This window comes from Pseudopodoces humilis, chromosome 13 (assembly GCF_049639895.1).
Source record: "Pseudopodoces humilis isolate 2021_Gansu_Grassland_sample_001 chromosome 13, ASM4963989v1, whole genome shotgun sequence".
NCBI classification, from domain to species: domain Eukaryota; kingdom Metazoa; phylum Chordata; class Aves; order Passeriformes; family Paridae; genus Pseudopodoces; species Pseudopodoces humilis.
This window is the reverse complement of record NC_142212.1, coordinates 14,322,806-14,336,423: the sequence shown is the minus strand read 5'-3', so window position 1 is coordinate 14,336,423 and position 13,618 is coordinate 14,322,806. Positions and strand designations below refer to the sequence as shown.

Genomic DNA, 13,618 nt, shown 5'->3' with positions numbered 1-13,618 from the left:
AAATTGAAAAAAGAAAAAAAAGCTAATATATGTTATTGTTCAGCAATACTCTGATCTATTGCAAATATAAATGCAGACATTCCTGCTACTGTCTTTTTAATTTTCACATTTTTTATGATACCCATAATCTCTTCTGTCCTCTTTTCCCTGACACTTCAGTGTCCAAGGGACTTCACAAACAATTATGTGCATTCATGGACAGAGAGTATCAGTGCAAACTGCCCAAAGCACCTGCAATGGACCCATTACGTCTAGTGAGAAATGCAGCGTTCTGGAGCAGCAAATTTTATCAGCAGTGCTGTTATCCCACATGTGCAGCTCAAAAATCACCTGAATCAGAGCTAAAACTCCTTTATGATCAACATATCCAGATTACATCAAAGAATTAGGAGCCTCTAGTAAAATGACCTTTATTTGTGATGATTTAAGATATAGCTTTGCAAGAGCTCTTCTTCAACTCAGATATGAGCATTAAATATAATCTTTGACTGAGCTGTCGGAAAAGATTTGAAGGAGTTTAAAATTATTATCTCCTAAACCAAAAAGGCTGTGAAACAAAAGGAAACCTTCTTGACATAGCAGTGTCTATGCAAGTAATGACATTTAATTCTCTTTCAGAAGGCATACTCACATTTTGTCATGGGGAACTTTGCTGTGCTGTACCGAATGCATTAACCTGTTGTTTCCGCTGATCTGCAGCTTGTCTTTGGGTGATTTCAACAACTTGGAATTTGATGATGATGCACTAGTACCTCCACTGGATGAACGATTGCTCCCACTTCCACTGCTACCTTTGTTTTTTGAAGGGAAAGATGAAATGAGGGAAAATACTGAAGAGGAGGGCGGAGTCAAAGGCGGCTTGCTGGAGGAGCTGTGTCTTCTTTCTGAAAGAGTGAAAAGAAGTTTTAAGCTTCCATACAGAAAGAATTTGTAAATACTTCCTGTCATTTACTCCATTAACATTTTTCCTTGATTGGCTTGGGAGGTTCCCTGCCACACACAGAGCATAGAGGATTCAAGCCTGTCTGTAATCCATGAGGTTCCACTCAATGATGGTCTCCAGCGGGTTACTGGAATCTGTTTGAGCTTTGGGAGCTGCTAATCTCAGCCACTACAGCTTAGCTCTCCCTCCATCTCAAACAATCAGCTCTGGATCTCGGACACACAAAGCCAAGAAACTCCTATCCTCAGGCCAGGCAAGCTTAAATATCATATTCCCTTAAAGGATAAGAATTATCTGTAAGTATGTCTCCTAATCATCAAAATTATATGGAATACAACATTTTAACTTTTAATTCATGACAAAATTTTGGTATGATCTATCAGACCTCCAGTATGGAATACCTCTGAGAACATCAATAGCTGAACAACAGCTCAAATATTGACCCACATTGGTTTTTTTGAGCATGATTGTTTTTTGTTTGGCTGGGTTTTTTCCTCCACTTGCTTCTATTTAGCAGCAGCATCAAAAGCAGCAACAGATATTCTACAAAAATCCGAGTGTCTGAGTTAAGAGAGATCAGATTCTGTCACTGGATGTGTTTTTTAACTAACACCAAACAATGAAAATTCCTAAGTTGCTAGCACCATTTCAGGTAAAATAGTGTCTATTGTAAAGGTAGTTCTTCAGAAGCATGAATTCTCAAAACACCTGGCAGCTTCCAGTTCTGCCTACACAGACACGTTAATGGACCGTGTGCTCACTGGACACCTGTGATTCCTCGAGGATCTGTGTAATCAATACCTCATTAAGAGACACTTCTGGCAATCAAATAAATTAAAACCACAGATCTAAGAGACACAAGAAAGAGGTCTGTCAGGGGAATGCAAAGGCAGTGGTAACACCTCTATTGCAACCAAGTGTTGTTAAAGGTGCCCAAATCCGACCAGTCTCAGGATCACCTTACAGATTTTGATTTAACTGTGGAAGCAGCAGGCTACTCATGAAGCTACAACCACAGCCAAGAGTGACAGCCAAGTCCAGTGCAACCTGTGCAGAAGCCAGCGTTCTCTGGGAAATGTAAATTTGTACATCTGTGTTCTGCTTATATGACCAATTTGGAAGTAGCACTTGAAATGTGTTCATTAGCTCAGAAAAATAAAAATAATGAATGAATATAGAGCTTGGACTAAGAAAGAAACTGAACCAACTCCTGTGTGTTTCTCTGGTCAACTGCAAAAATGGGTGCAAATTACCTAACAAATATGCAAAATTTTGCAAAATACTCATAATTTCTCAATGGGTAGTTACCAAGAAGTCAAGTGTGAAATGCCCAACAAAAATACCAAACAAATTCAGTAACTTATCACTCATCTCAAGGAACAACTGCTTTAAAATTGTAGTATTTAAAACGATTAGTTACCAAAATCATCTACTTAGTTTTCTAGAACCAGCTGCCACTGAAGAGTTTGTAAATGAAATATTTTAGCACATTTACGTTCTAGTAAATGCCTGTGCTTCTAATATGACGCAGTGCTTATTGCCAAATGGCTTTTTATAGCAACAGCAAGAATCCCTCAGCAGCTCTCCTAAGTTACTATTTGAGGGCCATTAGAGTTCAGTGATGCTACACCCTGTGAGATAATGAGAAACATTACTCAATACTCTTCCACATTCTGTATATTTAGAAAATTCAAAATCCAAGTGCTTATCACAGTTACAAATAATCTCCAATAAGCCAGAGGATGACTAATGCAATACTTGGGAGTTTGTTATGATGACTTCTGCTTTTTGAAGGAAATAAGAGTATTGCTTTCTTGAAAAAACCTAGCAGATAAAGAGAAAAAGGGACTAGAATAAAACTGACACCCTCCTTGCATTCCATCATTAGGAAGAAACTAGACAAAATAGTAATCTCAGCTATTTATCTGGATAATAAGGATATTTCTCTTCAGTCAACTGTAACTGGCACTGTTCCGGTACCAAGCTGAGATGCTACTGCTATTTGCACAAACGTTTAACAGCACCAGGCTCCACCAAGTGAGTTCAATAAAAGTGTTTTAAATTGGTGATAACAAAAAAAATTACCTAAGACAACTAAGGCTAATGGCTGACACACACAAGTTTACAGTCTACCCGTCAGAGAGGATTTCCATACACAGACACACACAACCAAAAATAAAACCACATCAAATTAACTTATTCTAGAATTCTGGGACAATTTCTGAAAGAGATATTGCAACAATGCAAGGCTGTGAAATCTTCACTTACTACTTCTGTGCATAACCATGATTTATGTTGTCTATCAACAAAACAAGAATAATTTTCAGCTCATTTTTCATAACCTGCCTAAACCTATTTTTTTTGTTGACATACATAAAAATTCAGGTAGGGCTGCTACTACAATTTGCTTATACTTAATGTTTCAGTCTTTTTAGAACATTCATGATCTTAAGTGAAATCTACTTAAGAATTCTTTTGCAAACCATGTGAAGAGTTCTGAAGTCTCATCTTAATAGAGAAAGCTAATATTATTTTTGAAACCAGACATATTAAGAATTGCATATTTGATCTAATGAATATAGTTACTGACAGACTGACACAGTTTTTACTGGAAAAATTACTACACAAACTATCACTGAATAATCAAGACCACCATGCTTTTTATGCTAAGCATATTATAATAATAAATTCTACTAATGTTCTGCCAATTTAACATAGTTCCCATTTGTCATTAATTCTGCCTCAGCCTGAAAACATTTAAAAATATAACTATCTCCAGGTGTTCAGTTTTCAAATTTTAAAGGTTGATACTCCTATCCCTTCCCTTCACATAACTCTTGAGAGGAAAACAATTATTTTGGTCATGATTGCTTACAGCATATCAAAGTGGTACTTCCATTTCTGGGCAAAGAAACAGAAAGTCTTCCTTGATGTCACAGCACTGGAAAGAATCTGATCTAAAATGGAAGCTAGTGTTCAACACTAAACTTTAACAGGTAAACTCCTCCTTAAATACCTTTGCATTTATACAACAGGTTTGTGACCCTGTGGAGAAGGACTGGGCAGAGTTAGAAAACAGTGAGAAGATGGCATCCCAGTAAACAATGTCTCTGCTCCATGGCCAGGATAACTGTTAACTATCAAGCTGGAAAAACACAGCATCTCTCTGCTCTAGCTGAGCAAGTATTATATATGGATCAGGCCAAAGGACACAGAACTTCCTGATGAAATAGATACTGATAGTATAAATCCCTTCCAGAGCTTAAAAGAAGCTTCAACTGGCCCTTAGTCTGGCTGTCATTTTTCTCTGGTTTATAAATCTATTTTCCATTGTCTATTTCCTACTAAATATGCAACAATCTCTGTTAAAAATGCAAAAAAGTAACCTGGAAGGGGCAGGAAAAAAAAAAAAGGAAAAAAGAAGAGAAAGCTTCTCATTGTGTTTGGCTACTACTGCTTATTCTTCTATCCATGAGCTAACAGTTTGACTTACTATGATTCATAACTAATTGCTATATTAAAAGATGATACCCTTTTATAGAAAAAAGCATTTGATTTTTTATAAAATGCTACTTTCTTTGCTGCATGCTTACAAAAAAAATTAAGAAAAAATTAAGTTAAGAGCAACAATACTCTTAACAATTTTCAAGGCATTCCTCCCAGGTCTATGCTTATTTCTCAAAAGCTAGCAAGTATTTGTTACTGTTCATTTTCTCTGGGCATCAATTAATAGCTTTGGGCAGCAAATACAAGATGTCCAGATCAAGTTTCATAAACCCATTTTTTTTATACGGCTCCTTACATAAGTACTGGGCAAAAAGTCAAAGTGCCCTGTGTCAGTGCTGGTGCAGCTGCAGTAAAACCAAAGCACACCCAGGAGAACACACACGTTTGGTTCAGTTAGACATGTTGGAACTTCAGTGAACATTCAGAAAAAGAGTTAACAGAGTTTAAGAGCATTGTGTAGAATAAGTGTAAGAGTACTTCTCAAACTATAGGATTAGATGTGTATATTGAAACAAAGCATTAAAAACCCCTTTATGCTTAAGCAATTGTTACTTCATGTCTGTATGTCTGTATCACAAAGTATAAGCATGATAATCATGAAACTTAAAACAAACTTGTCCTTTTCTCCATCATACTGAGCTACTGTGTGACTTGTCATTTGAGAAATTTAGACAGGCATATTAAAACAAACATCTTCTACCTGAGGATAAAAACTTTATTTCCTGTCAGTAAGAGTATTTCATTCCTTGAATAATGGAGGGCTAATTGACTTGGAGAGCTAATTGACTTGGTCTTCTCATTTCTCCAGGAAGCTCAGATCCATGACATGACAGCAGAGCACAGACACTGCTATGCAAAGGCACCTCAACATAGCTCCAAATTTTACTCAGCATGCAACTGAAATGCCTTTTGCAACTCTAGTCCACCAGCACTCTGATCTCACCGTGACAAAGATAAAAAAAATGTAGGTCCATGAGGATTTTGCAGGAGAAACTGGGAGCTAAAACAAAAACAAGCAGAGTAGGCAAATTACTCTTCCTTTGCCACCCCCCTGGCAGGGTGCAGCTGCTTGGTCTCTGCAGGAGCTTGATCTGCTGCTCACTCACTTATTGCTGCTTCATTATCCTGCTCTAATCACGGGACCTAGATACCAAGGATTCTGCCTTAATCTTCCACTGATGTCCCTTTAATCATGCCATCAATTCTGTGCACATTGTAAGTCAGGATGAGGTCACTCCATCTTCAACTGTGTGGTGTTTGACCTTACACATTTAGTTGAACAGAGAGCAGCTGAACAAAGTCATCCGTGCTTCAGCAAGAAGGTTACAAAACAGAATATTTATGGAGCCCAAGCAACCAGTATGACAGACCAGCAAGGCTTGATGGGCACCAGTACTATCTGTCATGTTCTGAGATGCTCTGTCTTACTGTTTCATAAAAAAACCACTGGTTTGCATCTGGCAGCTGATATTACTGTTTATCACTCAGTGTTATCACAAGAAGCCAACTGATAGTCACATATGCTTGTGGCACTAAGAAACAGCCATACATAATATCTTTTAGACAGATAATGGCAAAGCAATACTGATGCAACCTTATGTCTTGCACTTCCTCACTTGAGAAATATTCAGCACAGTAAGTTTATAGTTTTCCTAGATATTTATTTTGGAAAACTAAAATCCACTGACAAGTGAACATTGTACAAAATATGTTAGATAAAGGTGTGTAAAATTATGCATAAGCAGGGTCAGTTTTGTTGCTGCCATCAAAGAAAAGAGAGGGAGAAATGGAAAGTAATCATCCTCACTAGTAAGATTCTGAATGTCAACTTCAGTACTTAGAAATATTTCAAAGAAGAGATAATTATGTAAATATAATTTAGGATAAATCATGCTTTTTATGGTATAACTACAGCATAGCCAGTATATTTTAATTCTCTAGTAGAGCACACTACCTGGGCAGGAATGCCATCTCCTCTGTGGTACCTGCTGCAAAATGTCCCCAAACCCAGCACACCACCCCTTACATCCAAGATTGCCACCACAGGAAAGAGAGTCAGGAGCAGATTGCAAACAGAACTATTAAGAATATAACAATAAATCAATGTATTTAAATAAATAACCCTCAAGTATCTCCCTTGCCCAACTGCTGCCCCTCCACAACCAGTTTTTTCATTTTTCCTTATTTGTTACTAATCCTTTCAAAACCCCCTTGTATTCAGCACACAAGTAATCAATTTCCACAGGATATAACATTCCTCCCTAAAATACATGGGTTTTCCTCGCAGAGTTGTAAAATAGCCTTTGAAGCATCAAGCGTAGTGGCATCCCAAGCCTGCACAGACTGGAGATTTCTGTGCTGTGTAGAGGCAAACTGGAATTAGGGACACTCCCATCAGTTTGCTGGAGCTATTCATGCCCCCCTCAGACCAGGAAAACTCTTGAGAACAGTGGGGGAAAACTGATAGAAGCAGGACACTTATTCATGGAGCAGAACCACAAGCAAAAATGGAGCCAGGGAAACAAACTGTTGGAATGTCTCCCCTCATCACCCAGAGAAAGATGTTCACCCCATCCTCCTCCTGCTCAGGTAAACCCAAATGCAAGGGCTTTAACATCTCAAAAAGACTGTGGCATAACATCCAAGCTTAAACTTCTGGTACAGTTCCCCAATGAACTTGCCAAGAGGTGTGGTCAGTAACTGTCCTGTAAATCTGTTAGGCACTGAAATACAAATATGGCAAAGTTATTATGGAAGGACAGTAGAGTGACTTAGATGGTAATCAGGCCACGGAGAGATTATAACATCCACACTATGAACACTAATCTCTGTGTAGCCTGTTGATGACATGACAATACCCGCACTGTCCGATTAAAAGGCAGGTATTGAGTAAGTCATTCTTTTGCTATTAAAACCAATAATTCTTATTTGAGATAAACTTCAGAAAAGCCACAGTGATGACAAACAAGAGCATCAAACAGACAGAGGTAAGCAGTACAGATCAGCAGTGCCTCAAGATGCAGTATGGGTCAGCTTTCTCAAAAATGTAAGACAACAGTTTTCTAGCTGTTTATGTTCACCTTGAATGACAATAAAGAAAAGCTTCAGTTTTTCAAAAAAGTATAAAGCAAATTCAAAATAAATAACACACTCCAACATTAATAAAAACTTTGATAAACAAAAGATTAATAAAGAATGGTGTGTTGAAAGATGCAAATAAAAAAGGGAAGAACCACCACCTAATTTCTGCTTTTCTCTCTGCCCACTCTCTACCCAGAAATTAGATTTATATCTTTAACACCATGTTCCTCTTCAGCATCAACAATGTTCCTTAGAAGACCTTATCACATAGTATAATATTGTGTCAAGACTTCAGATGAGCTCACCTATCCAGATGCTTACCTGGTTTCATCTTCCTCATGCTTCTATTCACACCAGATTGGGAATTAAATGTTTTCCCCTGTAGCTATTTCTTTACACCTAGCAAACTCTAAATGTTGTATGTTGACTGTCAGACTGAGTTCTGCTACAAAAGATGCTGACAATGAAAACTTGCTTAAAAGCTGTTAGTGAACCAAAAAACAAAGGGGGTTACAGCTAACTCAAAGTTCTGAAGACGGGTGTAAAAGAAAGGCCTCGAAATGGAAAACTCTCCTCACAAAAGAGATCAACAACAGGGAATTGACTTTGTTTTGAGCATGGAAATAGGAGGAAATATCACAGGGTGTACACAAAAATAGTGATGTCAGCTAAGGAAATCACACTCTTTGATTCTGCCACTAAGAAACTAGAGAATAAAAAGACACTGAGCACAAATATTTTTCTTACGTACGTATGACTAGCTAGTGACATCCATTGCCATGATACGAGAGCTTTGTAAGATTATAAACACATACATGGCTATTTGAACTGGCCAACTACAAAGTCCCTCTCTGCTCAGGGCAGAGTCGAGGAAGTGCTGTTGGATGGATCTGAGGGAGCTCCAGGGGCTCTCTGACACCCGTGGCTCACCTGTCTCCCTACCTGCACACCTAGAGATGTGACAACCCATGTGCTTCGCTTTGGCAAACAGGACAGTCCACACTGAAGGGCAGCACCCACCTGCAGGAAAAACTCTTCAAGAAATGAGAGCAGCATGGGGTTCTGCCTGCACAGCTAGCAGCCCTCTTTCTGTTCTGAGATTTTAAGTGCAAAATTTTTTAACATTTTCACAATGAAAAAGGATGATGGGAAGCAAATCAGTGGTATAGTATTTTTCAAATTTCCAAAATTAGAAACCTCTTGAAATGTAAACACGCAATTTCCAACGTCAACAGAAAACAAACAACTTGGTTTCTTCTTTTAAGTCAAATCCTTACATTACCACAATTTAACATTTTTTAAGCATTAGCAGGAGGCATTTTGAAGGATAAAAAAGGATACATTGCTGCTTATTTCTTTATCGCTGGTCAATCACAACTGGCATAAAACAACTGTTTTCATGTTTAAAAACACTGACCATGTTAACTTTACACTAATTAAAAATTTAATGCAGCAAAATCCTAGGGAAATCACTAATACAGTCAAACGAGGGCACAGACCTACTGTGCCTGCACAATAGTGTCTTTCAAATTAAATATTACCAGCCTTTTCACACTTCCTCTTGAAAGAATGGAGCAATGCTGTAATTAGGATGTGCTAACTAAAATGTTTGTGCAGTTTAACCTTTTAAATGAAAAACATGACTGCACTTGACACATGCAGGCTGTGCCTGCATTTCCCATTTCCTCCTGAGCGAAGATGAAACAGCGCAGACCCTCCTGCCCACAGCCAGCCATCCGCAGAGCTGTAACGGGAGTGTGTTTGCCCTCTGATTTATAAATTACACGGGTGAGGACACTCAGAAAAACAAGCTAAAATGAACATACTCTTACTAGTTTCTTTAATTAACATTTTGATTAACATCTGACAATTTATCTAAGGGCCTGACAGGACTGCAATCGGCTGTCTAACGTTTGATTGCTATTTTTTTTCTCTTGCCAGTCTCCCCATCTGAGCTGTGGCTTTTGGGTATTTTCAAGTTTCTGCAGGAAATCAACTCAAAGCAGCGTCTGGCCCTGTCAGCTAGTGACTCTGCCCAGCCTGCAGAGGATCAGAGCTCCTGTGTTTGTCCCTGTACGTGGCCAGCTCGCTGCCTGCTTTTGGAGCTGTGCCAGACGGCTCCGGTGACATTTCAGCACAGCTCACGGGGCTGCCTGCAGTGTTTAATCCCTCGCTGTGGGATTTTCCACGCTGTGCACAGAGCTCGCCGAGGCCCAGGGTCCGCAGGCAGCGCTGCCGGCCACAGATGCTCCAGGCCAGGCAAGGGAGCTCCAGGCCAGGCAAGGGAGCTCCAGGCCAGGCAAGGGAGCTCCAGGCCAGGCAAGGGAGCTCCAGGCCAGGCAAGGGAGCTCCAGGCCAGGCAAGGGAGCTCCAGGCCAGGCAAGGGAGCTCCAGGCCAGGCAAGGGAGCTCCAGGCCAGGCAAGGGAGCTCGCTCAGGGCCGGCCACGGGAGCTTGTTCCAGGCTGGCCACCAGCTGCCCCCAGACCTGTGCCCAGCTATGAGGGTGGCACCGGCCAGACACAGCCATGGTGCCAGGCTCGGTGGATACTCTTGTGATTCCCATGGAGAGCTGCCAGGTCTTGCCAGCGGCTCCAGGACAATTCCTCCAGCAAATGCGCCTGTCACCAGCCACCCCACCTTGGGCTGCCACGGCCCAGCCCAGGGGTATCCACCATGCCCAGAGCTGCAGCTCCCTGGGTTATCAGTGGTCTGAGGGACACAATCCATGTCACCACTAGACAGATACTCCTGCTGTGCTTTTTCAAGGGCAAAAATTCACTCCAATACTTACTGGCTTGAACTTTCAGATGGGTCTCCACATCCTAAGACTCCATGCTCTGAGGTCTGACTGTCAAGGTCTGACTTCCACCCAAAGCCAGCACATGGACAGTAAAATCTAATTTTTACCAAAAGATTAATTTCTGGACCATTTCCTAAGCAATCACTTATAAAAATTACAGCATATCTGGGGACAAAAGCAATAGGAAGAACCAGTTTATGGCCTTTGCTCTTATTTTAAGTTATCATAATCAAAGCTGAAATTTTTTGTCTTCCATCACTTATCAAATTACACAAAAATTCATTTTTAAAACCAAGCAAATTACTTTTTCACTAAAATAAGAGTTTGCCAAGAAGAAAGGCAGCTGGCTTGTACAAACACCTCTGCTTATTAGCATCATTGTGCTAGCATACTACTTTTCTTCATTAAGAAGGTTTAAACAGAAGAAAGCAGTACCATTTCAGCAGACTGGGCTTTGTTAGGGTTGGGGTTTTTTTCTTTATTTAAAGAAATTTGCAGAAACCTGGAGGTTACTGCTCCCATTACCAAGCTTAGAAATTAATACTGAATCCCAAATCATAGTTATTAAATACTAACGTTCCCATGCCTATGCACTCAGAATACAAAACAATCAGCTCCTCTATGGCTCCAAATTTCAAAAAGTTGACAGCTCACATCACCCTATACCCATTAATTGTTAAGGACAACTCAGAAATACAACAACATTTCCTTAGATTATGCTATTTTAAAAACACTACTCCTTTCACCACTAAAATTAGTACCAGAGACATGCGAGTTTTTGGAGGATTTGTTTCTACTGTACACTCCTCTATTTCACACCCATAATTAAAACTGGGTACGTCTGCAACTTTTTAAGATTTTGGTGGTTCATGAAATTCTTGACTTCAAAACACTGTGTAGGGAACCAGCACTGATGCATTTGTTAGAAACTAGAATTCTTAGTCTTTGAGTTTTTAGGGACAAGAAGGCAAGTAAGTTTTGTTTTGTTGCTTGTTCCACAAATGAACTGACCAAGATCAGGCAATGTAATTCCCACATGGAACAATGCAGAAAGCCATCTTCCTTCAGGGTAAGAGTGAGGACAAAGAACCCAACTGCTAAGAAACCCCAGCAGCTGGGCATCAAGGCAGGAGCTGGAATGGAAGGGAGAGGCATGACGGGACACTCACACAGGGAGAGAGCAGTCCTCAGCCCATGGGAAGGCACACAATGGCACAGAGAGTACAATGGGATTTTATGCCTGGTTATGTTATAGCAAGAGCATATATGCCAACTGCCCCAATCCGTGCATTTTTACCTAGTATTTTCCAATGTCTAAAGGCTTCTGAGTAACACTGTACAGTAAATATTCACAAGGTTTCACCTTGAAATGGGCTGTGCATGCGGCACAGTGAAATCACGTGCTGCCAGTGTACTGTGACAAACGCAAAAGTAATTTTACTTAACATAGTAAAAGCAACCCATTATGAAAGGCAATGAAATTAATAAGTTCTTTTCCCAGTACTAAATATTGCAAGAGGTTTTATTTTCTATCAACAGTACTTGAAGCCATTGAAAAACATCCCCAAAACATCAACAACATCAGATTTGATATAAACACTCATACCATCAGTTAATATCTGATGTTCAGAAGGAGTTCAGAAGCCTAAAATTAGCACTGCAAGCTGTGATAACGCACTGTGCAGATCCATGCACAAAGAACCTGCGCACTCCGCTCGCTCCCAGGGAATGAGGCTGCAGAGAGGAGACTCCTGCTCTGACACCAGGACAGTGCAGGAGGGAGAGAAGCAGTTTGACATGAATCACTGCAGAGAACCTAATTTCCACATCTTTGGTGTTACACAATCACCCAAGAAGGACAACTTGAACTGTGCCAAAACCATTGCAATGGAAGAAAGTTTGTTTCCTACCACTCCAGATAAAGAACAGTATCAACCCCCTCTATTTTTTATTTTCTCACTGAACACATGTAACACAGAAAGGTATTTATGTCATTTGTGATGCTATCACAACACACACACATACAGTAGCTCCCTTGTATGGGTGAGCACTGAAGTATGTCAAGAAACTGAAAACAAAAAAACAGAAATAAAATTGGGAGAGTGAAGAGAATCCAGAAGTTGAAGTATCCCGAACATTTTGCATTGCCAGGAAAATTGATTTTAAGCATAAAAATTCTCCAGCCAATCTTTTACTTGCATTACATTTCTTGTCTGGTTTTGTAAAGTGAAATAAATGCAGCTCTATCACATCTCCTTTCACTTTTCTTCATTATAGTGTTCTGTATTTCAAAATTAGGCTGATTTCAGTAAAACTGAAGAGCTGGATTTGAGATGGTGCACTCCCACTCCCTGCTGGGAGATGTCCTGAAGATGTTTATCATTAACAATAAAAGCAACATTCAGACAGCAGCAGACAGGACTTCTTGGTGCCCTTACAGAAGGAAGGCAGGAAGATCTTTGCTGGCTGGACACCATGAGCACATTCCAGCCCAGCTGTGCACATGTCTTATTAAATTGGCTGGCAAAAAAAAAAAAAAAGGCAAAATACAACATGAAACCTGAAGCTATGTCTGTGTGCAGAGCAGGAGGTGCTGCAATGGGAAAGTGATGGCAAAACACACAGGACAAAGCCACAGACAACCAGGCTTCACTGTCTTCACCACATATTAAGACTCACACATCCTTTCTCAAAATTCAGCAAACTCGGGCACCAATTTCACAACCACTTTAAACTGGCTGCTGTGAGCTAATACTGCCACATGCAAAAAGCATTTCCCCCAAGCCTGACCACTCAGTCTGAGCCTCTGACCATCTGCTCTGTCCACAACAAAGAGAGAACCATCCGCTCAAAGGCCCAACAGTATCACAAACCAAACGCCTGCTTGTGCCACAACTGGCAGTGAACTAGGAGAGGACTAGCAAGAATTAAACTGTGACTTGATCCCAGGGAGAGGGCTGCAGGCCTAAGAACTGGGCACAAAAATAAACTTGGCTGTGAGCTGTAGTAATGATCAGTTTGCCAGTTCCTAGAAGCTTTGAGGGGTACATAGAAAAAAATGAGACTTCCAAGGAATTTCATCTGATTGATATTCCAGTGCATAAGCTGGGCTTGCTTACACTGCAGCCTGCTTATGTTTACATTTAATACTGTCTAAGATGATTCTGTTGTAAATATTTTGCTTTAAAGAGATTGTTTGGTTACTGGCTACTATTATTATTCTTCCTGGAAGGAAGAGAATAATGGGCCTTGAGCCAACATCAAACATCTTAAAGCTGATCAATTG

The 13,618-nt window shown here is 40.1% G+C and overlaps 1 protein-coding gene across 3 annotated transcripts in view; it reads right to left on the bottom strand.

Annotated features, from left to right (window-relative positions):
- ATXN7 (ataxin 7) overlaps positions 1-13,618 on the bottom strand; it is an 87,658-nt gene that overhangs the window by 11,551 nt on the left and 62,489 nt on the right. For all 3 annotated transcript variants that reach the window (XM_088061718.1, XM_088061719.1, XM_014251662.2), the window contains one exon: positions 632-884. In XM_088061718.1, the coding sequence (XP_087917844.1) occupies positions 632-884 (253 nt within the window). The remainder of the gene's footprint in view (positions 1-631; positions 885-13,618) is intronic.